Here is a 26,931-nt window from a genome sequence, read left to right as displayed (position 1 = left end):
CAGATCCAAACAAATGAAAGAATAGAAGGCAATGTGAAATATCTCATGGGAAAAACCACTGACCTGGAAAATAGATCCAGGAGAGATAATTTAAAAATTATTGGACTACCTGAAAGCCATGATCAAAGAAAAAACTTAGAAATCATCCTCCAAGAAATTCTCAAGGAAAACTGCCCTGATGTTTTAGAACCAGAGGGCAAAATAGAGGTTGAAAGAATCCACCGATCACCTCCTGAAAAAAGATCCCAAAAAGAAAAGTCTTAGGAATTTATAGCCAGGTTCTGGAATTCCCAGATCAAGGAAAGAATATTACAAGCAGCCAGGAAGAAACAATTTGAATATTATGGAAACACAATCAGGATAACTCAGGACCTGACAGCTTCTACACTGAGGGATCGAAGGGCTTGAAATATGATATTCCGGAGGTCAAAGGAGCTGGGATTAAAACCAAGAATCACCTACCCAGCAAAACTGAGTATCATGTTTCAGGGGAAAATATGGTCATTCAGTGGAATAGAGGACTTTTCAAGCATTCTTGATGAAAAAAACAGAGTTGAATAGAAAATTTGACATTCAGATATAAGAAGCAAGAGAAGCATGAGAAGGTAAACAGGGAAAAGAAATCATAAAGAACTTATCAAAGTTGAACTATTAACATTCTTACATGGAAAAACAGTAATTGTAACTGATGAAACTTTTTTCAGTATGAAAATAGTTGAAGGGAATAGAAATATATATATATATATATATATAGGTCTATATGTGAGGGTATATGGGCATATGAATACACATGTGAATGTGTATATATGTTTACAGGTATACATAGATAGAGGGCACAGGACCAATTTAATAGGAAGGGATGATACTTAAAAGGTGAAATTAAGAGGTGAGAGAGGAATATAATGAGGGGAGATGGGGAGAGACAGAATGGGGTAAACTATCTCATAAAGAAGAGGCAAGGGGAAATGGATACACTGGAGGGAAGTATAGGAAGGCAAAGGGAATGGGTCAACCTTATTCTCATTGAATTTGGCTTGGGGAGGGAATGAAATACACACTAAATAGGGTATCTCACCCTACAGGACAGTAGGGGGGAAGGGGATGAGAGCAGGGATGATGGAAGGGAGGGCAGGCTGGGGGGGAGGGAAGTTGGAAGCATCCACTTTTGAAAAGGGACGGGATCAAAGTAGAGAATAGAACAAGTGGGAGGTGGGATAGGAGGGAGGGAAATATAGTCAGTCTTCTACAGTATATCTACTATATTAATGTTTTGCATTAGCTACACATGTACAACCTATACTGAACTGCTTATCTTCCCAGTAAGGGTGTGTGACAAGGGAGGAAGCAAATGAATCTTTAATTCAAAGTTTTAAAAACAAATATTTGTGTGTGTGTATATATATATTATATACACACACACACACATATACTATTATTAATACTATTTTACATGTAATTGGTAAATAAGATATACAGGCACTGGGGCATAGAGATCCACCATGCCCTACTGGAAAAGTGGAAAGGGGTATGGGAGAAATATGGGAGAGAGCGGATTGGAAGAGGGGATATTCTATGGGACTGCTATTTTGGGGTGGTGGATGGAGGAAAAATGGGGAGAAAATATGTAACTCAAAATCTGGCAGAAATGAATGATGTAAATCAGAAGTTAATAAAGCATTTGAAAAAAAAGAAAGAATAGTAATAATAGCAACAATAGTAATGCTGATTTGCATTTATATAATGTCTTAAAGTTTGCAAAGCACTTTACGAATATTGTCTCATTTTATCCTCACAACAGCCCTGGGAGGTAGATGCTGTTATTATCCGCATTTTATACATGATGAAGCAAGCCTCAATAGTTTCAGTGACTTGAGTAGATCCATACAGCTAGGAAGTATCTGAGGCTGAATTTGAACTCAGGTCTTCCTGAATCCTGGTCCTGGGATCTCGTCATGACACTGCCCTAGCTACCACTCCACATATACACGCAAAATCCTTTTTGTTGTCCTCAGCATTTTTCGTAAGTCTCAGTTCATTTTCAATAATAGTAACATTAAAACACTCTTATGTACCTTTGATTATAATCTTGCTTCTTGTCCTTGCCCCCAACCTGATCTGTTTTAAAAAATTATTTTATTGATGTTTTATTTTTATGTAATAAACACTACCCTCAAATACTAAAACCTCATAAAATATATTTACTGAATAAGAAAAACATTAAAGAATTAATAGCCTGTTAATACACATCACTTTCCATTTTTATAGTTCACAGATTATTAGCAAAAGGAAGAATGTATGCCTTCATTTTAATTTAATCATCTGATTCCTGGATTGTCCATTATTTTCCAGTTCCATTAGGCAAAACTAATCAATTTTACTTACTTTTTCTGTTATCTGTCTTTATTTTGTTGTCGTTGTAGGATTAATTCTTCTTGCTTTGTTTTTCTCATTCTGCATGTACTAGACATGTTTCTCTGAAATTTGCATGTTTTTTCATGGATTACGTTGCAGTACTGTACCATATATATGCCTATCTATACTACAATTTATTCAGCTTTTCCTTGATCTTAAGACCCATTTTTCTTATTACAAATATACATATGCATGTCTATATGCACACACACACATACATATCTTTTCTTGCTCTTATTAACATCTTTGAGTTATATAAACTTTAGTTGTGAAATTTTTTAAGTCTTGAACAATTTCAGATTGTTTTACAGAATTCACATAACCAGCAGTAGTAGATTAGTGTGTCTTTCCACAGACCCTCCACATCCTTTTACCATCTTTTCTAATTTGTAGTGTGAAATTCTTCAGAGTAGTTTAAATTTGTTGTTTCTATGATTTTTAGTGATTTTGAATAGGTTTTCAGATGGTCAATCATAGTTTTTCTTTTTTTTTTAAACTTTTCTATCCATCGATCACCTTTTTTTAGGACTGACTCTTAATCTTTAACAACTTTATGTTTTCTTACCTACCATCTTCAAATCTGAATTCATCATAGATTCCACTTGATCTCTTTAGATGCTTTCTCTTTTCTTCCTCATCAGAATCATTTGTGATGGTCCATAATGATTTTTTGCTTGAGCCTTGCATTTTTCTTGAACCTACTTTCCTTTTAGTCATATGGGATCATATATGTCTTGTCTGAATATTTTTAAACCAATAACCATAAAAAGCTGAAATCACCTTGTACACAATTAAAGTGCAAAACATCTATTCATTCTAGATATGCTCTCTCATTAAAGCCAAAGTTTAAGAAAATCCTTCCTGAATTAAACTTTGTCATGGCATGTTGTTCTTTAAATTGGTTTGGGGATAATTTTACTCTAATGGCTATAAATATAGATGATTTGAGCTGATTTTATAGCTGTTGAGTTAATTAAGGTTGATTTTATGTTTCTCTCCGATCGTTTTCCCCAGCAGGTCTGAAATAATGTGTGTTCAACCTGTCTATATACAGAATCAAGGAATTGTGACATGTAAAAGTTAAAATAGGGGGCTTTTTTCGCTGAATTTTTCTTGATTTGACAGCATGTTTCTTTAAAAAAAAAAAAAGCCTCTTACATGAAAGGTCTTCCTTGACTATTGCTAAGATGAGCTAGATACCAAAAATGACTCCAATGCTGGTGGAGACCTTTTGACTTTTTTAGATAGACTGCCATCAATAAACTCAAAGAATTAGTTAATCAAAATGCCTTCTAAACAAAAATTATTTTATTTCAAAGATTGGGAATGTGAAAGATCAAGTGTTCTGATAGTTAACTAGAGGAAAACAAACTTGGGCCAAAGTGCACAGAAACAGCACAGAACAGACCAGCAACTCTAGTAAATGGTATATGGTGGGGCCCTGGAAGAGAAAGCTGTTCAGGCAAGCAAGGAGATAGGAGAGTCAGACCAAAGAAAATAACTTTTCTATTCTTTGTGGGAAAACCATGAAATTAAGGGAAGAAAATGTCCGCAAATGGGGGATTTGTCGCATAGTATTTGGTTCTTAGATTAAGTGATGTTATCTTCATGAACAATTTTGCTAATTTAGCTAACTTTTATTATATCATTTTATTCAGCCATCATGCTATTGGACACTATGTGCTCTACTAGCTACTAAAATTTTAGCAGTGGCTTTAAAATATAGGTGGATTTAGCTATTGATGACAAGTGCTGTACTGTCATGCCTGCTCACATTCTGTCAAGAAACAAAATGAGAGGCTGTTATTAAAATGAGCTGTTTACTAGATGAAAGTTCTTACTGTCACGGAAAAGGGGATAAGGAAGAAAGATGAGGCACAGCCTTATTCTTTAGTCTCATATTGATGTTATTTTTAATCCATGTTTTAAAGATAGAGAAGCAAAGGCGAATAGAGCGGATAAAGCAGAAGAGGGCTCAGCTGCAAGAGCTGCTGCTGCAGGTATGTGGGTTTGTCCACGTGTGCGTGTGTGTGCACATGTGTGTGCGTGTGCTGTTTCCATTGTCTTAACCTCCTCTGTAGAATGCTCCTAACTGTTGACTTGCAGATGCTTGGGGAATGGATTTGTGTTGAGCAGCAGTAGCCTCTCTGCCCAGGGGCATCTCAATACCACGTTAGCCTCAGCCACTTTCTGCCTCTTGGCTTTGGAAATGATTCAGCTTTTTACAGTGTATACTTACCTTTTTCTTATAGAAAAAGAACGAAGGATTTATGTTGAAAAATGTAAATGTTTTACCCCTAGCATCTGCTGTTGTTAATGTCGTTCTGGACATAACTGTTAAGGCTCCTTCATACTAGTTACAATTTAGGAGTCTGTACAGTCATAGGAGCCTTCTCTGACTATGACATGGAAGTATCAGAACCTGAAGTAGTTTTCTGTTTAAGAAAAAGAAATGTAGTGTTTAAATAAGGATCCCTGTATTTGCAATTGTTTGGGTCACCACTAGGAGTTTGGATGTTTTTTGTACATAATGGAATCTTTGTATAAAATCATGTGAATTAGAGTCACCGGGTGGTTGGGCTGAATAACCTTTTTTGCTGTTGATTATTATAATTGGTATAAAAATGCACTTTGAACAATACAATAATGCCATTTTCTCTATAATCAGATAAGCTTCAAATAGAGCCAGAAGGGCTTTGAGAGTTTTATCTTTCTCAGCAGAAAGTCTGAGCCATTATTACTGGTTACAAACATTTTAAATATGTGTAAATACATAATTCAGGCTTAAATTACTTGAATTTTGGACTATTTGGATAATCATTTATTTTCTGTATGACAAAAATATTCTTTACTTGTTTGATTTCCCCTTATAATTTACTGAATTTTTCATAGTAATAATGCCTCATATGGTACTTTAAATTTTATAAAATGCTTTCCTCACAAGTCTGTGAGACAGAGAAGAGTAAATATTATTGCACATTTTTTAAGGTGAGAAAAGGTTCACAAATATTGAATGACTAACCCATTGTCACACAGGGCTTGGACTCAGGTCTCATCTGGTTTTCTTTCCACCACATACTCTCTTATCCTCACAAATGAAAGAAGAAATCTTCCTGAAAGTGGTTTTTTGTTTTTTTCTGCTTAAATTTTTTTATATAATATGTATGGCATAGGTCAACTAATTCTACAGGAATTTGATTAATATTACAAATGATTATTCTTATTCCTCTTATCTTCTTGGTCTTATGTCTGAGGAGAGAGCATAGGAAAAAAGAGAAAAAGCAAAACAGAGGAATAGATAAAAAACAGAGTTGAAGAAACAAATTGTTACTCAATGACTCCTGTGTTATAATAAAAACCTTGCTGAAGATTTGGGAAACACAGGATAAGGAATGAATTCATGAGTTAAACCAGCCTTTGACTTGTTTAGATAATTGTTAGTCTAAGGTCTTAGTAGACAACTCATTTGACCATTTACTTAAATTCACTTCAGTATCTATGCCCTGGCAAGAGATGGACATGTTCCTGCCTCTAGTTTGTCTTTCCTTTCCCTTGGTGCAATTGATTTGCCAAGAGTTCCTAATCTGCCATCTTTCCTATTTCTCACCTTAATTTTCATTTTTCTTCATTTCATTTCAGTTCTCATTGATATATAAATATATATATATATATCTTATATTCATATGTCTTACTATAATTATATATACTTTTCATTCACCTTTCCATTTTCCCCAGGTGCCTTCCATAGGATACCAAGAGGTAGTCTATGGTAAAGATTGTCTTGCTGGAATTGACTCAGAACTTTAAAGAAAAGCTTGTTTCAAATTCTAACACTCAGAACTGTTTAAAACTGCCCACTTTTAACCTCACAGTTCACCCTAACGGAGCTGTCTTTAAGACATGACCTTGGGCACATCCCTGGTGATTTTATGCTAAATAGAAAGGATACCACTTGGTCTTAGGAAAGCCCTGTCTTGTGTAATCTATCCATTAGATGTTCAGCCTGAAGGATGAGACTGAAAAAAGTTCCTATTGTTGCTTTTCCTTATTTTTTATTTATACCACAAACAATAGACTAGTAATGACATGGCAGCCCAATTTATTTGGCACCTTTACAGTTTACAAAGCATTTTTCTTTTCTTTTTTTTTTTCAAGCATTTTTCTAACAACAATCCCATGATTTAGGTAGCTTATTCCCACAAAATGTGTGTACAAATTGTCCCACTGAAGTTAAGTGGGAGGAATTGAGGGTACAGGTCTGGCACCTGTGGCCACGAGCAGGCAGGGAACAGGTGACCTAAGTCTACTTACTGAACTTTTTTTGTTCTGGTTAAGGTCATCAGAAGTGTAGGGAACAGCTTCTGTCCTCACTAAAAAGGTGGAGTGATCTTAACTATCCTCGTGGTCATATCAAGAGACAGCCCATCAGATACTATTTTTTTAATCCGCTAGACTCCTGTCTCCCAGCCATACTATGCGTGGCTATTTTGCCTTGTGAATGTGTGTATGCATGTTCCAAGTGGTACATATGATATACATCACAACATGGCACATGCATGTAGCTGGACAGACCTGTTTTTAAGGTATATTTGTGATACCATACAACTACCATATAAGTGCATAGCAGTGGGACTGGTGAACCGACACCCTTCATGCAGAGTAACATGCCAGCTAATGTGCATTAATGAATGGTCAGACATGTTTTCTAATCACATGACTTCTTTGTACATGGGCATTTGCATGTTGTCTTCCTGCTTTAGACTTGAGAGCTCCGTGAGAGCAGGGGCTGTCTTTTACTTTGTACTGCAGCATTTAGGAGAGGGAAAGAAGAAAGCATAGGTTCCTGCCATGAGCCCAGCCCTGTGATGAACACTTTACAAATATTAGCCCATTTGGTTCTCACAATAACCCTGAAAGAGAGGTGCTGTGATTATCCCCATTCCACAGTTGACGAAACTGAGGCAGACAGAGGTTAAGTACTTATCCAGGATCATACATCTAGGAAGCATCTGTGACTGAATTTAAACTTGGGTTCAAATTTTGGCTGACTGACTCCAGACCCAGTGCTCCATCCTCCATGCCACTTAGCTTAGCACGGTGCCTGGTATAGAAGAGGTGCTGAATAGATGTTTAATGACTTACTAACTGAATGTTACTAAATTTCCTTTTAAAAAAATTTAGATGATGCAGTCTCCTTCTGAAATTACAATGTGATAATTTTTTAAATTCATTTTTCCTCTTGGAAACCCAGCCATTGAGCCAAGCTGTTCTTCTCTAGTAGCCTCTTCTTGCAGGTTCATCTTGTTACGAAACATCAGGGTAGGTACCTTAAAGAAATGACAGCCTCAATTAACTGTCCGATTCTAAATCTGTTCTAGACATCTTTTTTTTTTTTTTTTTGCTTTTTGGAGGGGGGAAGGCAGGGCAATTGGAGTTAAGTGACTTGCCTAAGGTCACATAGCTAGTAAGTGTTAAGTGTTTGTGGCTGGATTTGAACTCAGGTCCTCCTGACTCCAGGGCCTGTGCTCTATTCACTGCATCACCTAGCCATTTCTCTAAATATATTCTAAATACCATGATGTTCGAATTAATGAATCACATCCACTTATCCCATTCCATTGTTGTTATTCTTACTTTGTATAGCAAATCGCTTTTAAAAATCTGGTACAAAGGAATCGGCAGAATGAACAGCAGAACCAGGGCCCACCAGCTTTGAACTCCACAATACAACTGCCTTTTATAATTGTCAACACAAGCAAAAGGACTGTCATAGATTGCAGCATCTCGAGTGACAAGTAAGTGTGAGTAAGGTGGGATGTGGTTTCATTTTGGGAAGCAAATGCATCTTCAGATTCCTATCCAAGAGACTTCATGCCTGCATGTGAACTCTGATTTGATGACTTGGGACAGCCAGCAGCACATGGCAGTCATGGCATGCTGCACTCCTCTGACCATCAGTATTTATCCCCATGGGCCTCACTGTCCTTTCTTCTTCCTGGTATTTTACTTTTCTCTTTAGATCTCCTTTGCCTCTGCTGTGTTCTTCTTAGTGCTGGGCACCTGGATCAGCTCATGAGAGGAAACAGAATTTTTAAAAAGGGGAGTGATAACCTTAGGGGCAGCAGTAGCAAAATGTTTACTTGACAAATTGCCTGAGGCGATAGTATATTCTGTAGTATTTGGATACTATTGTATACACTGCAGTGTTTGGACTCCTAAAATATTACATGTGAACACATACATTAATTACTTCTATATCATATTCATAGATATGATCTTTGGAAATATGCTAATCCTTGGAGAAACCACATACATAAAATAGAATCTTTCTACTTGGATTGTGTAAAATTAACCTTTTCAGAGTCAATTTAATAAGAAAGAAATAATTAATAATCAGAAATGGAATCATTAAAAGTCACACATTAAAAGTCTGTGGCTATAAAGTAATGCTAAAAATCCTTAGCAAGATTCCAGTAGGATCTTTCCATTGAATTGCCAGTCTGAGTTCTTGCAAGTCACCCTGGTGTTTTTGCACAAGCTAAATTAACCTCGTTTTTATTTATTACATGGCTTTATATATGTGATATGGTTTGATAAGTTTCATGTTAAGCAAAAGCACATACTCATATTGAGGATTTTTGTTCTGTATATGTTGACTTCTTAAAGTTGCTGAGGCTTATAGAGTCAGTATGCTATACTAGGCTGTCCCTATTGTGCATATTTTTTAAAATGACATTTCAGATACTTGCAAAAATTAAAATGATCTATTAGAAATCAATCTCACTAGGAGTCTTTCAATAAAACCATTGTCATGTTTTGGAAGATATCAGTCAGCATTCTACTGGTCACTGAGGGATGGTTCTATAATGTTGCATCTGATTACTCTTCACAGCATATTTGAAGGTTAAGGAGATGACAGAAACTTTGGGAACTATGGACCTACAAAAATAGTAGACTTATTCTCCCTTCTCTGCAGTTAGCAAGATTTTCATGTACATTAGTGACTTTTTAAGAATGGCTCTTCAGAGTTTGGAACAAGGCTCAGGAGCCTATCAAAACTTGTTAGTCCAGCGCCCCAAAATTTTGTCATTCAGTTTCATTAATGTCTGATTTTATTTTTACCCAAGGTGTGTTTTCCCATAAGTTACTAAGAAAGCATTTTTGATGAATGTTAAATATCGAAAGTGTGCACTTTAAAATTTTGATATCTGTCTACTCCTACTTTGTTTTCTTTGTTTTTTTTTTTGTCTTTCTTCTAAACTGTATACCTCAGATTATTTGAACATTCCCAATCAGCATTTATTTGACTCCTACATTTTGGAATTTCACCTAAGTGTGTTATTGTGCTATTATTAATTTTTATGCTTGTTCAGTCAGTGGTTTTTAGTCACCTGCTATGTGTCAGTCACTATTAATGTTTCTAGAATTGCCTTTTGAGAATAGAATGTACTCTGGACTTAAGATGATGCCCACAGAACTAATTTTTGCTGGTGATTTTCTGTAGTAAGGATGTGCTTGTCCAGATTACCTCTGTTGGTGATGTTTAGAGAATGTGATCTCTGCATAAAGACAAAGAGCTAAAATTTGATTTGATATCTTCATTCAAGCCCTTTTCCAAAAACCATGTTGCTTACCATATGTACCCCAAAGAGAAATCCAAAGAAAAATAGCCGTGTGTCCACATGATAATGCTATTATACTAGTTATAAGAACTAAACAAATACATAGGCCTTGAAGTACAGAGTTTAGGTAGCCAGGTAGCTTTGTGAAGGAGTGAACAAGAGAAGAATTTGGTTTTTAGATACTCCTTCTGTTCACATATGTGGGGCAGTCAACATTTGGCTTTTGAAAAAAAAAGTACAAAGTACAAAAAAATGTGTTTTTGCTACTTAGTAGGCCATATCACAGTAGATCAAATTGAAGTGAAAGGGGGAGATAATTGCCAAGCTAAAAATTGTTTCTTTTGTGGGCAGTGAGGTGGTGTCATAGTGCACAGAGTGTGCTGGGTCTGGAGTCAAGAAGACTCATCTTCCTGAGTTCAAATACAGCTTCAGACACTTAACCAGCTGTGTGATCCTGGGCAAGTCACTTAACCCTGTTTGCCTCAGTTTCCTCATTTGTAAAATAAGCCAGAGAAGGAAATGGCAAAACCACTCTAATATCTCTGCCAAGAAAACCGTAAATAAGGTTACAAAGAGGGGCGTCTAGGTGGCGCAGTGAATAGAGCACCGGCCCTGGAGTCAGGAGGACCTGAGTTCAAATATGACCTCAGACACTTAACACACAAAAAACTAGCTGTGTGACCTCTGGTAAATCACAGGACTGAGGACCTGAGTTCAAATGTGACCTCAGACACTTAACACCCAAAAAAACTAGCTGTGTGACCTCTGGTAAGTCACTTAACCCCAGTTGCCCTACCTTCCCCCCCCCCCCCAAAAAAAAAAAAAAAGGTTACAAAGAGTCAGACACTGCTGGAACAAGTGAACAGCAGCCACTCTTGGCTTTTGAGAACAAAAAGTACAAAGTGCAAAAATGTGTTTTCTTCACTTTAGACACAATAGACCACCTAACAATAGATTAAGGTGAAAAGGGGAAGTGGTTGCCACTGTCCTCACTATTTTTATTTTTAATGCAATATAGTGTAGCTTTTACAAAGGAATATATGTATTGGGTTTAGAGTAAGTAAAGGTTCTTGCCAGTGCAAATTTTCTGCCTTATGTTTGAGCCAGCTTAATGAGCACTACAGGTTTATGCTCTCCTATGTTCCCTCACAGATAAGTTGCTTTAATTAGGAAACTAGATCATTTGAACTCTGCAGAGATGCTCGTTTCATAAACACAGCTGAATGGCACTTAACCACTGGGAATTTCAACGAAATTTCTATCCATTCTTAAAATTTATATTTACGTTTCAATATACCTTGTATAATGTATATACTGAAAACAAATCCCATACCTAAAAAAAAACCTTACCTTTTTCTCTGATGCAGGTTCGAGTATCTTTTTAATTTTGACAACACTTTTGAGATCCATGATGATATAGAGGTGTTGAAGCGAATGGGAATGTCTTTTGGCCTGGAAACAGGCAAATGTTCACTTGAGGACCTGAGAGTTGCAAAATCATTGGTGCCAAAGGCTTTAGAAGGTTACATCACTGGTAAGATGTTTTAGAATAATTTTCCTTGAGAAGACTAAAATTCAGCAACTTTACCATGCCTTTTCAATGTGCTGTTATTTCCAGGTGCCATTTAAGCAGTTTATGAAAGATAGCAAGATCTCCTTAGTGAATGATATATAAAAGATAGAGAAAAGGTTCTGTGATCAAAGAAGTGGCAGGATTTCTGCCTGAGGACAGATTTTTAAAACCTTGAATCTGAATATAGATGAATGGCTCAGGGAGGCTGGCACCAAAGTTTGTAAAATTGGAAAAGATAAATAGAAATAAGATAAATACAGTTCACTTTGTTGTCCACACAAGCATATGATAAGTTGACAGAGACTTAGATTTTGGGATATTGAACTCAAAGGAATGATTTTTTATTGTGTAAAAATTTTCCTAACCAGCAAATTTCTTTGAAGTAAAGGAGCAAAAGGCCTGGTTTTCAAAAGAAACCTGTCTCTTTTAATGTCCATTTAAAAAGATTTTTTTTAAAGCAATAGTTTTTCCTGAAATTATTTTCTTGCAGTCTCATTAATTTAGGACTTTACTAATTTAGAATGTGTGATATTTCCTTAGCCTGGGTCCAGATTTGCCTTGGGCTTTCTATAAAGATAGTTTGATAAAATGAGTGATAGTGAAAGTAGTGTTAAAGAAAATAACTATTATAATCTATTTAAGAGAAAAACTTTTAATATAATAGCTAACATTTAAGGTTTTTGAGGTAATTTACATATATTTTCTGATTTGGTCCTCAAAACCTTCTTGTGAGGTAGATACTCTGTTTCTTCATCTGTAAAAAGGAGACACTGAAAGGCTGACTTTAGGGTAAAACTCAGCTAGAAAGGGTCTGAGGCAGGATTCAAATGCTTCTCTTCCTACTTCTCTGCCCACTGCATCATGCTGCCTCCTTGTATTCCTAACAGTGGCCACTGGCCTACAGTGTGCTGATCAACAGTGATTTTATTAATCTCTTCATTGTTAGGAGTGAGAATCACTGTAATCTGAGTTTGTGTCAGTTTATACATAAAAGCATTAAGATTGTATTAATTTACATTTTAATATTATGATTACAAGTGTTGGGCATGGCCCTTATGATCACAGTCATATTAAAGATCATCTAGGTATTTTGTATATGAGGCCACTGAGACCCAGATGGTGAAAGTGCTTTGTCACAGCAGACCTAGCTAAGGGCATTTTGGTCTTTCTCAGATGTTTTATTTTACATTTTTAATTGGGAAAGAGCATGTTTGTTGGTGCTATGAAAGTTGTTTAATTTTCATTTAAAATACAAGGAACTGTAACAGGAAAGCATCAGAAACTCTTCAGTTAGCTTGTTTTTAGTCCTTTTGCCTAAATTCTCTTCCCTCTCAGCTCTCCATGGGATTGTTGGGCTGTTTTGCCTCCTAACCACAACTTGGAGTTGGAATCCCAGTCACACTGGCATTTTAGCAGTGGGCTGAACAGAGGACTTTACTCAGTACACCAATAAACTCCCTCTAGTTTATTCTTTTATAGTCCCCAGGGAGATTTAGGCAGGCAGGCCTGTTGTTTTGACTTGCTCCTGACCTCATTTACTGGCTGGGGCTGGGATATGACCTTTTTAGCTCCAATTTTTTTTTAAAATTCACGCTTTTTCAATTGTAAAGGGACATGAATAATTGTTTTGCAGCTTGCTTATACAAATAGGCTTCCTTTTTATTTTTAAAAGCACTGCAGCAAAGGAACAGATTTGTCATTGAGCATTACATGAATGAATACTGACATAAGTCATTCAGCTTTGTGATATACTCATTCCGTTGTTAATATCTCAGAACAAAGGTGTAATGAAGATTGAGCCATAGGTTTACATATTCTCCTAAGATCATAGACTTAAGAGCTGAAAGGGAATATCAACCTCAAAAGCCATTGAATCCAACCCCTTTATTGAACAGAGGAAGAAACTGAGACTCAGTGAGGGCAGGTGACTTGCCCAGAGTTACACAGTCAGTGTCAGAGGCAGGATCCAAACACATCTCTTCCTGGCTTCAAACCTCTTACTAGCCATTATCCCACCTGGCTGCCTCTAATTTGTCTCCTAAACAAGTAATAGTCTTTTTGACTGAAAGTAACCATAAATCTTAGGATCACCTTGGGAGTCCTGGCTTCAGTTTGTCTGCCCTGTTCAGACTTGCTTTTATTTAACATACTGAAAGTCAGCTATTCTGAGAACTTAAGTCTTATATAGTTGTCTGATTTATTTCATGAGAAAATGAGGTTAAAGTTAATATATTCATTTTGTTTACCTGAACACATGGAATAAACACCCGCTGAGTGAAACAGGAACAGTATAAAATGTTTGCATCCTAATTATATATACAGTAATAAGTTATAGATCTCTTTATCATTTGTGTAATAATTGAAGTGAGACTTGGACAGACAAAACCAAAAAACCTTGTATTTTGGCAGATAAAATTTTAGAATGAAACTTTGATCTGCCTTTTAGCTTATATTAGAGAATAATTTTATATATAAATAAATTTAGAAATTTGAAAACAAATCTAAAATATTTATATTATATTAAATTATATTTATCTTATATTCTAAATTTGGTGAAGGTGAAACATTTCTAAAAGGAGAAAATGCTATCACTTTTACCAGATTTCTCAGTGATACCATATACTATAAAGCTCTTATTTCTTTTATTGTAATCATATCTTTCTCACTTCCCTTCCTCTAGTCATGAGCAGTCTCTAAAAGGGAGTGCCAAGGGGCACTCTAGGACCAGGAGGGGTTGTACAGTCAGAAGTGAGGCTTTTGAAGCAAGGAGCTCCAACAGCTTTGATGTAATGGCTCCCTCACCCGTTTGCATGTTGTTGTCTTCCTGTTTTAGAAAGGCACAGCAAGAAAAGCAAGTAATAGTAGTTACAGCTTCACATTGATGGTCCGCATTTCTATAATGCTTTACGGCTCTCCAAGCTCTTTTCCTCACAGCCACATGAGATTGGTCGGGAGTGTGTCATTGTCACAGTTGTATGTAGAGGATGGTTGGACTGCAGATATGGTGACTTTTTTTAAAGCTGCATTTCCCAAGGATGCACAGTGTGTTGGGCTTGAAAACAAAGCTATTGGTGCTATATCTAGTATTCTTCCTATTTCTCTATACTGTTTTTCATGAGCAGAATTGATAAAAGCACCGTCAGCCTCTTCTCTGGCATTCTGATAGGATGTTTAAGCACAAGCTATATTGTGGCCAGCTGTCCAGGTGGTCAGCCTCCCTTCAAGTGCTCTTGTATCTTTTCACTTTCCAAACCAGAAAGATTGATTTAGATTTGATGGTTTATTTTTAAATCCAAACCAGATCCAGAAAGAACTGTTCACCCCTTAAATTCAAACTATTCTTTAAGCAGACACTATCATTATAAATGCTATTATGGTATAGCGCCAGTGTGATATTCAGAGTGCCTGTGGTTGCTATAAATACACCTGTATGGTGCTCAATGGCAAAATATAACAGACTCTCCATATATAAGACAGAAGTAAAACATTTATTCAGATACCAGGAAACTGAATCCAACACAGAAGTTAATGCACCACAACATAGCAGAGAGTCACACCAGCCTTTAGCCTTCCAACAAACCAACACAGGACCAATATTTACTCACAAGCCTATCTGTCTCCTTCAGAAGCATCCTCTCCTCTAAACCGTCTAGCTTGCTCTGACTCCCAGCTTCCTGTGGGCTCAGCTCCACCCTTCAGCAAACTTCTCCCACCATAGGCTCCATATGACCACATTCAGCCTCTCAGGGGGCAAAGTATAATTTCAAAGCAGGGAAGATTTTCAAATTCCCATTCCCATTACATGTGATAGACACTTCTGAAAGCAAAATGGCCTTCAGGTCCCCAGCAAATTGCCCACTTTAAAAAAAAAACTCCCACTTTTTAAAAGCAGTATTCTGTAGGAAAGAAAATCACTTGTTAATAGCATTACCAGTTATCTGCTAAGTCCAAATGACCTTTACAGTGACTTAGAATAATCAGTGATTATTCTACATTGGTACAATATTCATATGATTTGGGGATAGCTTAAAAATTCTAGAATATACCTTTGTGCATCTGTCTTTGTATTAAATTAGAGTTGTGCTTTAATTTGAAAAGTTTAACCCTTTATACCTAAAGCTTGACTTTGCAGATTTATTAAATTGTATCTATTATCATTTAGTACAGAAGAAAACTAGTCCATGACAAAGACAGCAACCAGATATCTGAGAACAACACCACTTGATGTCAGCTCGAATCCGAAAAAAGTCAGCTATTTCAGGAATGCTCATATTCAGTAACAAAATAAAACTTACACTTTCAGCCTTTTTTATTACCAAATATAGAGGACATTTAATGTCACTATTAAGACGGATAGCGAGGGTTATTATATCAAAATTTATTGAGGAAATTTCTTTGCTTGTATAAGTAAAACTTGATGTTGCATGAATTTGTGAATTTATGCCTTTGGTCATTTAAATTCTTGTATGTTATTAACTACTCCCATAATTGGAGTAGCATGAGTACTTGAATTGCTGTAGGAAATGACTTCAGGCTGTGTGAAACAAGTTCTCAAACAGTAACTCCCAAAGTCCTTGTTAACCTCTTTTTGTTTTTTACATTTTTGTGCAAACTTCCAGGGAGGGTGGTTTTCCCACTTGTACCATTTGTATATATAAAAAGCACACTTGCACAGGAATTTCATTATATCCCCTGACTTACACCCTTTAGCACTGACTAGGAGTATGAATTTGGATCAGATGCTCAGCCCCTTTGAGTCTCAGTCTCAGCCTCATCTAGATGGGGGAGGATGGGGTAGGGCAGAAATAGATTATCATCTCTAAGGTTCCTTGTGACTTTAACATAACATGATTTTCTCTCTATTGTCAGAAAAGGATTATATCTTTATAACTATAAGTATTTTAATGGTGTTTGAGTTTGACTTTCTCCCTCTCAAATTATCTCATATTTACTGTTGTATTCCTTCAGTCGTAAGTGTCTTGAGGGCAGGCACCATTTAATTTTTGTCTTTATGTGCCCAATTCCTAGCACATAGGAGGAACTTAATAAATGCTTCAAAACTTTGTTGAATAAATATTTTATAAGATGTATAATATTGTAGAGGAATGAGAGGGAAATTAATTTTCAGCCCTGTCGTTCGCTGTCTCCTATACCTTTAGTTAACTTTTTTTTTTAGTCTGAAACTATGATTTCAGTGGTATAAGGAACACTTGCCAATGCAATGATAGCTATTTTGCAACTGTTTTGTACCTGTTACGTTTCATAAGGAGAGCTTTGAAATCCAATCTTATTTACTCTAAGACTAGCTTTCTCACACTGTCCCACACTGCCTCTCCAATTGTATTTTTATTTCAGAGTATTTTGGGTTTTTTCTATTACTTTAAGTTTTATGACTCGCATTTACTTTTTTCTCTTCACCAACTCCTTGCTTTGCCTATTGACACCATAGTTCTTTCAGGTCTTTTGGGGGAGAAAAAAAAGGAATGAACCAAATATGGAAACTTGATCCTATTTTATTGCTGATCAAACTTGCTTTCTCTGAGAATAAGTTATTTCTTGCTAACACATTAATGATCATAGAATTAGCTAATATTTATTCAATAAGATGTGTAGTAACTTGAATGATAATAGCTCAGAGTGATTTGGAAGCAATTAGGCAATTCTACTGGAAGTTTGACTATCGGGAAACTTTTTAAAGTCTTTCTCAACTTCCTCACATTTAGAAATTAATTTTGTCTTCTTTTTCTTCCCATACCTCAAGTGTTGCCTTTTTTTTCCCTTTCTTCTATGAAATAAGTGAATGGGAAATATTTTCTTTTTTCCCCAGTATCATCTTCTATAGATTTTTTTGAAGGTGCTAAAGAAAATTGGAGCGACTTTCTCAGAGAAATGACAGGTAGATTTAAGGGAACCTCTTAGCTGCAGTTAAGATCAGGTTAATCCTCTTACTTTTCCAGCCGTTCTTAGAACTGTTAACAGTACAATATCAGCCATGAAATTTGCACCATATGTACTTCCTGTCTTTGTGGGTTTTTTTAGATATGTCTACGGGACCTTCATGGTTGAATCAGGGGCTACTTCTGAATTCAACCCAGTCAGTTCCAAATTTAGATATGACCAGTGGTACCACTTTATCACAGTCAAGGTAAGCTTCCAGAATATTCATGTATAAAACTCTAAAATATGCACAGAACAAAAAGAGCCTAATCCTATGTGAAGGAAGAGCAACGGGTCTATGTGACACCTTCAGAAGAGTTTACATTTAGAAGCTCACTAAAAGATCTGTCTGTGGTCTTGCTTGATCCAAATTCTCATTTATTCTTTTGTATATTTATCAAAGCTTAAATATTCTACCTGGCAATTAATGGATTGTGTATTCTTTTAATTATTTAATAGTATAAACCAAGGGTTTTGTTTGGATGCTGAAGTGGCCTTAGCAACTGGGCATTTCCTTGCCCCAAGCAGTCAGCAGTCCAGCAGCGCAACATCCCACTATTCAGAGTCCCGAGGAGAGACCCCCTGCTCTTTCAACGATGAGGATGAAGATGAAGATGATGAGGATCCCTCATCCCCAGAATAAAGACAGTAGAAAAGCTAAATTTTACAAAATGCTGCTCGTGTGTGTTTTTAGTGTGAGCTCTTATTCTTGATGTGATTGCTTCAGCTATTGCCTTTGTTTGCACTGTGTATTCAGTGACAATAAATGAAACACAACTAAAGACATCAAAGTTAAGATGATTAAGATGAAAGTTAACATAGTATGAATGAAGACTCTGGCCATACAAAACACTAGGACACAGCGCAAACAAAGCATATTTTCCTCTGTGGCTGAGGTAAAGAAATCCCTGAAGACATGGCCAGTGAATGAGATTCAGCTGCCTTCTGAGATGTGGGACCATGGTCTTCTCCCACGCCTATCTCATACTGCTCAGAACTGAGAGTGCGACAAGGAAGATTCCTTAGCTAAAATACTTCTCATGCTCATAGCTCTCCGCTGTGCTGTTGTGAAATGCCAGGATGAATATTTGCATTTATGCTTCTTACGGTATGCGTGAGGTACTTAGAATGTTTGCTCACCTGACTCTAGAAATCAAAATCTTAAAGTAGTTCCGAGTGCTGACATTTCTTGAGGTAGCGGAAAGCCTGTTTAATGATGTGTGTCACCTACCAGCCACTTTAGACATTTGTCAAGGAGGTAGGAAGATCAGCTCAACGCTTTTACTTCAGTGACACCTCAGATGTCATTTGTCATGTTCAAGAATGGGAATTAGGATAGTTAGCCAATGCAAACAAAAGAATTTATTAGGGCTATTTATGGAAGACGGAAGAATCTCTAATAGCATTTCCATGTATATATTTGCCAGCACTGCCTTTTGCCAGTGCCTACAATTGGAATTTGACAGGGAAGGAAACTGTAGAAATAGCTTTAATCCAACTGTTAGCGTAATTCAGCCAGTTTATTTTAAACAAGAACAGCAGAAAAACAACCAACTCAAGTTGTGAAGTGCTTGCTTACGTTTCATCTGACAGTGTTGTCATGTCAACAAGCAGATAGTTTGAAACTGAAGCAATTGCTTTCAGTTTTGTAAAAGAAAATATCTCAAAAATACTAATTGGTAGGCCCTTCTGCACTTTTATTGCTTAGTACATTTCATCAATCTCATTGGACCTTTTAATGAGTAAGTTGCATCTCTCATGAACTGGCCCGTATTTTGGTTTCGTGGAAATGTCATAGTATGTTGTGCTTCCCACTTATTGAACTTAATAGTAGGTACAAAAAAATAGTTTTGTAGCCAAAGATGCTGTTAGGAATACTATGTTATTGAATTCTGTGTCTGTTTAAAAGGAAGAGTGCATGGGGAGGGAATCCTTAAATCACAAGTGTAAAAGATTCCTTATTGTGGTATTAAAGCTGGGAGTAGGGAAGAGGGAGGAGATTCAGAATCAAGCCAAAATCCCACCCTTGTGCTGAGGAGCCTCTTCACTCTGCCTTCTTTCTACTCTTATTCAGTCAGATCTGAAGTCCAGGAAAACAGTAAAATGTAAACCCTTTAAAATCTCTCAATGGTATCCTATATCCATTTAAAAATGTATGTTCATCAGAAAAGCAAATTTGACTTACTAGTATTTTGGCAGTTTGGAGAACTCATATCAAACTATCCACAAATTCTTATCCTGATATTTAATAGACACAATGTGATACTATTTTAAGTTGGAGAAATAACGAAGGCCTCCACACTGTCATATCCCATATAGTTATCCAAAATATTAAAAATTAAGTAAACCCTATACTATTCAAAACAAAAAATATAAAATGCTAATATGAAGATTGATTTGAGGACTATACATTCAGTAGCACCTTGATTTTGCAGAAGCCAAACAATGAAGGGAGAAATCATTTTCAAATGTTAATTTTGTGGGAAGCAAAGGAATGAATGATTCTAGTATTTTTTTTGATTGGGGTTTATAAATTACCATGGTATCTCTCAGCCCAGCTCAATTGCTGACCTCATTAGCTATGAATTGAATAATTCATAGTAATCCTTTTTTAAGTTATACGGAGTCTGGAAAAGGAAAGGATGTTTTGTAGTGCAGTGAACACAATAGGATAGTCCCACGTCTTTATTAAGGCTCAAAAACCCACAAACGAGGACAGAGGCCATCAGCCTCGGTCCACTGGAGAGAATACTCTGTCAAGATTATGTAATTAATCTTGTATGTAATTAAAATACAAGCTTTAGGTAGTTTAGGGGTCAGGAAGAGAAAATGATGATGTGTTCTAGTGTCTTGAGTAGAGAATTCATTTTAGCATGGATTTGGGAAGAGACTTACCAGTCAGGCATAACAGGAAGTGGCCATAAAGCCAACAGGCTTCAAGCCCCACACCAAGTATGTGACATGTCTGCACAACATGTTTCTGTGACTAAGATATCTGGGTTGGGGGGAGTGGAACCCAGGGACAGAAAACTGCTGTTTGACTATGAGTTAGGGAATAAACCTTTCACTTACTTCAAACAGCATCCAGATATTTAGACTGCATGAAAACAGACTCACACCCCTCAAGAAAAGTCCGAGTGAAGAGCGTGGTGCTGTCAGAACTTTTAACAGTTGTTCATTTCCAGACTCTTCTTTGTTCCCCCTTACCTCCCTTGTAGCTCCTGCCTCATCCATTTCTTCTCTGCATCCAAAGCAGAGCACGCTTGGCTTGAACAAGACTGCTTTAGTTTCCACCAAAGAAGCTTACATGCAGCTCACAAGTGTTCACAGCTTGCCTCAACAGTGCCAAAAGCTCCCTGTCATCTAGACCTGTTACACAGTTGTCAGGGCTTTTAAAAGTAAAGTGTTTGGTCGACGATCAAACCTCTACGTATTTGTAGAAGCAGTAATTCTTTCACCCACCTTTAATGTCCTGTGGAACTGGTATCTTTGAGATTTAGCAAACTCTAGCAGCCAAAAAATCATAGACTCCCTTGACCTTTTGGACTGGAAGGGACCTTAGAGGCCAAGACCAACCCTCTCGTGTTTCCTGATGAGGAAACTGAGGCAGAGGTTAAGGGGCTTAACCAGGATCACACAGCTGGAACTGAAATGTGGGTCTTTCTCTTAAATCATGTTGCCAGTCTGGGAAGAGGCTAGGTTGATCTATTTGTTAGAATTTTGCTCTTAGCTAACTCCTCTAAGCATACTTGATTAGGGGAAGAAGAGGAATATGGAAGTGAGATCATCTTCCTGTTTAGGCTTCTTTGTATGAAGGGAAGCTCTAGGTCACTTTTAGAAGATGCCCAGTATCCAGGTACTTTGGCTCCAAAGGTGCCCTTCCTTATAGTTTGTCACTTTACCTATTGACCATTGAGGGTAGCCCTCTCACTACAACCAAGGGCTTCTTCCCCTCTCAGTACTCTGCTCTCAATCTGACAACAGAGTTCCCTGGGCCTGCAGTGCACTTACCTGAATTGTTGTGAAGGAGGCTTTAAAAAAACTGCAGACCTATTTGCACAGAATAGAGCGGCTACTGAAAACACAAATTTTCACCACCACCACCCCTACCCCACAAAATAAATTGGCCTGAAACAGGCCCTTGTAGCCACTGAGGCCAGATTTACCTATACTTGTTTTCCCTTGGTCTAAGCCTCTCTCTCCCTTTCAAGTCATGTTGTATCCTGGTGATCACAAGCAGCATCAGAGAGCATTAAAGTGAATGGCCTTGTCTTCATGGTTAGGTAGACTATGTGGGAGTTGGGATTGGGAATGGTAATTCTAGCATATTGTTCTGAGCTCATAAAATAGAGCCAGAAGGGGCCTTAAAGATCTTAGCCAATTGCTTTTATATGCTACATGAAGAAGCTCAGAAAAGTGGTCATAGCAGTGGCAGAGACCAGATTTGAACAATAGTCAGGCCCTTGCCCCATTCTGTGGTGTTAGAAATGTGCCTCCTTTCTCCTCTGCTCTTGAGAGCATGCTTCCCCTAGATAATTCCATAAGTAATTAATGCCCATGCCCACTGCTAACTTTTACTTTACTCTCTGGTATTTTGTCACAAGAAGTTTGCTTATCCTATTAGGAAATAAACCAAGTGACTCAACCTCAGTCTGCCCTGGGGAAATCTTGTTGGTCACTGTCTGTTCCTATAGCTTGTCCTAAGGTTAATGTTCTCAGACCACTCATTTAAGTTTTTGTTTTGAAGGAACAACTTTGTCAGTGTAGACATAATCCAGTGTAATCTGGGCATTAATCCCACTCCTTAATGAATAAATGTGAGCTGGAGAAGACCTTAGAGACCAGTCCAGTCCAATTCTCTCATTTAGCAAAGGAGGAAATAGCTCCAGAGAACAGTGACTTCCCAGGTAGCATAACCATGGAGGTAACACCAGAGATGCTGGTAGTGAATTATCTGATTACTTGACCTGGGGCTTGGATCTGTCAAGTAATGATCCTGGAAAATATTCTGGCTGGAGTTGTAGTAGCTGGCATGGGTGTGGTATCTGCTTCTAAAGAAGTAGCTGTAGCTAGACTTGAAACTTTCTCTTTTCCACTAACACTCCAAAAAGTATGGGAAAGTTTAACTAGGATGGATGTTACACATTCACAAACAAGTCCCAAGGCAGTCTCTGGTGAATTGATGTTCAGAACTATAAAGCGCAAAATAAATTTGGAGAGAATTCGAAGTCTGTTTTGAACTTAAACTGTGATTTGGGTTACCAAAGTTCTGTTTATGCCCACCTCTTCAGGAGCATTTCTCTTATATAAGAAAATTAACATCTATACCTTTCATATTCAGGTGATCCTCCAAAAAGAAACTTTGGCATGGTGGGCTAGTATAATTAATTCATTCTGACCCAGGCACTAATCCCACTTGTGAATAAGTAATTGAGCTAGAAAAGACTTTAGAAATCATTTATAATAGTAAATACATATTAATATAAAATTACATCCTTTTGAAAGCCCAAACTTCAAATAATTCCATAAAATGTGCTACCTAAAGGGCCCTTCTAACTCTAAAATTATGATGCATATCAGGCATACATATATACATATGTAGGTCTATGGTATATCTACATATGCATATATACGTATAATTTCTAAGGCTATCATAACTTTTAAAACAAGATATCTGAAAAGCTAATAGCATTTTAGGTTGTTTAAAACAGACTAGTAGCTACAGCATCTTCAAACCAAGAAATGTTTTAGTATATTTAAAAGCCTTAATCAGTAAACTTCTCAGTAGTCATCTGTTTTTTCCCTGATGGATCTCTAGAGAGTTGACATCAAAATGAGAAGTTTTTTCTACACAAAGTATTATCCCTCAGCTGTCCGGTTGTCCTATTTTGGCACAAAGATGACAAGCTACTCTAATTGGCACATGAACTTGCTTTGTCAGAAAGGGGGCAGGAAAACCATCAGGAGAAGTTATTGGAAGTAGTGTTCCACATTGAGTTCTTGGAGTGTACGGAGGTAGCCCATCAGAAGTCCATGTGCTTAATTAGCTTCTATCTAAAACCTTTAGTGCAGGGCCTGAAAAGAAGTTATCACTTACTTACCTTGTACCTATTCAGTGTAAGCTGCTCTGAGGATACAACTATGAATAACACATGGTCCCTGCCCTTCAGAAACTTCATTTGTTTGTTTTTTTGTGGCCAAGTTTATGATAGTAACAACGCATAACAATCAGAATTCCAGGGAATCTCAGGAAGCTTATACCCAACCCCAAAATGATGGCACAAAGTGGGAAGCCAAATATTTCCACTTAGTCTTAGTTGAAACTAAACAGCAACATCAGTTTTCTAAAAGTCACACCTTAACCTTTGTAATATACACATTTACTCACATGTTTGAGAAGAAAGAGGTGGGGCGGGAGAATAGGATAGCACGGTGCCTTCTGCTTGCGGAACTCTGCAATCTCTAACCATGATATTGCTCACACAAGCCTTGTGAAGTAGGCGGAGCAGCTATATTGTCTCTAAAATGGAAACTCAGAGGAACTGGCCTAGTGGCACACAGCTAGTACCAGTCCAGAACTTAAAACCCAGGTCTTCCAATTCTCCTTAATATTTCCTTGCCAGACCCCCAAATAACCACTGTCCCACCCCAACCTCCAAAAAATAAAAAGTGAGAGTACTTTGTCAGAAAACTATTTGCCATTGCTGGGAAATACTATTTGACATTTGTTGTATGTATTCATAGTATAATTTCTTATGCAAGTCCATACCAAGGGGCCTGTAGATTTCATACCGCTAGTGCATTTCTGATTAACAGACTTTCCACCCTCTGGTTGGGGAGCTGATGAAGAGATGAAAAGCAGCCAAAATACAGTGGGAGTGAGAACTAGCAAGTCTAGTCAGCCATCTGTGGACCGTGATGGTGCTCTGTTGTGTTACGCTGAGGGCCCGTAGGAGTTTGCTGGCAGGCCTCACGTGCTGCTGTGCTCCCATCACATGGACACCAACAGCCCTTTTTAGACTTCTGGTTAGAAAACCACACGAGAAAGGAGGCACTCATCGCACAAGGGTTGCTCCAGAGAACTCATCTAAAATGGCTCTTTCCATTGAAAGGCAATGCAATGGATCCACATTTTCAGGCAGTTTAAGAAACCTTGCAAATTCCTTCTACACAGCACAATTCAAGAGTTTGTCATTAGTTTGTTTCTGTTGCCACCATCTAAGCAGCTGGATAGCTACCTTTTACTGCAGTGGCACAACTCCCTTCTGCCCAGACTACATATCAATTTAAAAATGCACCATTTTCCAGTAGCATTTATCTGTTGAGATTGTCCTGGATGCTTAGTCCCCTAAAAGGATCAGATCAACCAAGGACAGCCAGGACATAGCAGGTGTCGGTGGCAGATGGGTCCATTGCACTCTGTCATCAATGAGGTCAAGGCTTCAGTGGTGTTTTTGTTTGTTCATAACTGCTGTTTAGGGTCAAGATCATCACCTGCCAAAATACTGTCATGAGACTTTCCAGTTCAGATTTTCCCATTAGTGCTTGACAGGTATAACCTTTCTGCAGGCCCTAAAAAATAAAATCATCAACCACCAAGAAAGCCTGAATGGCTTCCAGCCAACTTGTAATGCTATGCATTCCTTCATGCATTTTGTTTTCAGCTGCAGCAAAACAGTTTGTTCTTATTCCCTGTCTCCACCTTCCAAAATGCTGTTAAAGCAATGGTATCTGAGGACTTATTGTTGTTTGACATTAATTTCTAATCATGTAATGTTAGGATTTACCATCACAAAGGACAGGTCCATTAGAAAATTGTATGTGGTGGTGCCACTACCTGCTTTAAACCATTTTAAACATGAGTAAAGATATAAGCAAGTTTTACTTTCCTAATGTGGTATCAATTAGGGTAACTGAACTAATATGAAATATTACTTTGTAGTATCACAAACTTTGTAAATAAATGCCCATTATTTTTTTATGGAAAATTTTATAGAAGAGGCTATTTCTGTACATGCAACTAACCCCATGTTTTCTGAAAGTGCTGCAAGGGGAGAGCAGATATGCCCTATAGGACTGCGCCTTGCACAGCGTTGGCGCGTGATGAGCATCTGTTGACTGGTGAAAAAATGAGATATGGTTTCTACAGTGATGGAAAGTTGTGCTTCCCATGGAGAAAGGGCTACATCAGATTGTTCTATGACCTGAAGAAAAAAAAATGTACTGTAGGAAAATAAATGATTTTAAGCAACTTGGTTTTGTATTATTATTTGAGAGAAGATATAAGGAATACGTTTCAGAGATATCGTTTGAAAAATAATACTGAAAGTGATGATGGCTCATCCTCCTTTCTTAGTGGAGGATACAGCTTTCTCTTGCCCTATAACAGAATGATAGAAGCAAGATCATGGGCATGGCAGGCCTTTTTCAGAATAAAACCCTTCTCATCCAAGAATCAGTTTTCCCTTTCACTTTATACCATTAGTGAAGGGCAGGAGCTTTTAACACCTAAGGTGTGTGAATGTAAAAACCCCAAACCACATGCTCATGCACACACATATACACACATACATGTATACACAGATGCATATTGTATATTTATATACATTTTTGGTAATTACATTTTCCCTACTTAATAGCATTTTATTTTTCCCAATTACATAGTTTTCAGTGTTCACTTTTGTAAGATTTTGAGTTCCAAATTTTTTTCACCCTCCTTTCCCTCCCCCTTCCTCAATATGACAAGCCATCTGATATAGCCAAACATGCACAATCATGTTAAACATATTTCAACATCAGTCTTATTGTGAAAGAAGAATCAGAACAAAAGGTAAAAACCACCACAAGAAAGAAAAAAAGAGAAAATGACATGCTTCAATCTGCATTCAGACTCCATAGTTCTTTCTCTGGATGTGGATAACATTTTCCATCATGAGTCTTTTGGAGTTGTTTTAGTCATTATATTGCTGAGAAGAGCTAAGTCCATCAGAGTTGGTCATAGCACATTGTGACTTGTGTACAATGTTGTCCTGGTTCTGTTCACTTAACTCAGTATTGGTTCATGTAAGTCTTTCCAGGTTTTTCTGAAATCTGCGCAGTAGCATTACATTACATTCATACACCACAACATTTCCCAATTGATGGACATCCCCTCAATTTCCAATTCTTTGCCACTGCAAAAGGAGATACTATAAATATTTTTGTATGTGTGAGTCCTTTTCCCTTTTTATGATCTCTTTGGGATACAGACCTAGTAGTGGTATTGCTGGATTAAAGAGTATGCACAGTTTTTTAGCCTGTTGGGCATAGCTTCAGATTGTTCTCCAGAATGGCTAGATTATTTCACAACTCCACCGACAACCATAGTGTTCCAATTTTCCCGCATCT

The 26,931-nt window shown here is 37.3% G+C and overlaps 1 protein-coding gene across 16 annotated transcripts in view; it reads left to right on the top strand.

Annotated features, from left to right (window-relative positions):
- Nucleotides 1-25,795, top strand: part of TFDP2 (transcription factor Dp-2) — a 172,534-nt gene extending 146,739 nt beyond the window's left edge. For all 16 annotated transcript variants that reach the window (XM_069104662.1, XM_069104661.1, XM_069104659.1 and 13 more), the window contains 5 exons: nt 4,344-4,412; nt 8,056-8,207; nt 11,402-11,568; nt 17,647-17,752; nt 18,004-25,795. In XM_069104662.1, coding sequence (XP_068960763.1) covers nt 4,344-4,412; nt 8,056-8,207; nt 11,402-11,568; nt 17,647-17,752; nt 18,004-18,187 — 678 coding nt within the window. In that variant the 3' untranslated portion in view covers nt 18,188-25,795. The remainder of the gene's footprint in view (nt 1-4,343; nt 4,413-8,055; nt 8,208-11,401; nt 11,569-17,646; nt 17,753-18,003) is intronic.
- The last annotated feature ends 1,136 nt before the right edge of the window (nt 25,796-26,931 follow it).

The sequence above is a fragment of the Petaurus breviceps genome, unplaced genomic scaffold (assembly GCF_028583685.1).
Source record: "Petaurus breviceps papuanus isolate PSGF00001 unplaced genomic scaffold, PetGlider_PUasm1.0 688, whole genome shotgun sequence".
Lineage (NCBI taxonomy): Eukaryota > Metazoa > Chordata > Mammalia > Diprotodontia > Petauridae > Petaurus > Petaurus breviceps.
This window is presented reverse-complemented; position numbering and strand designations above follow the sequence as displayed.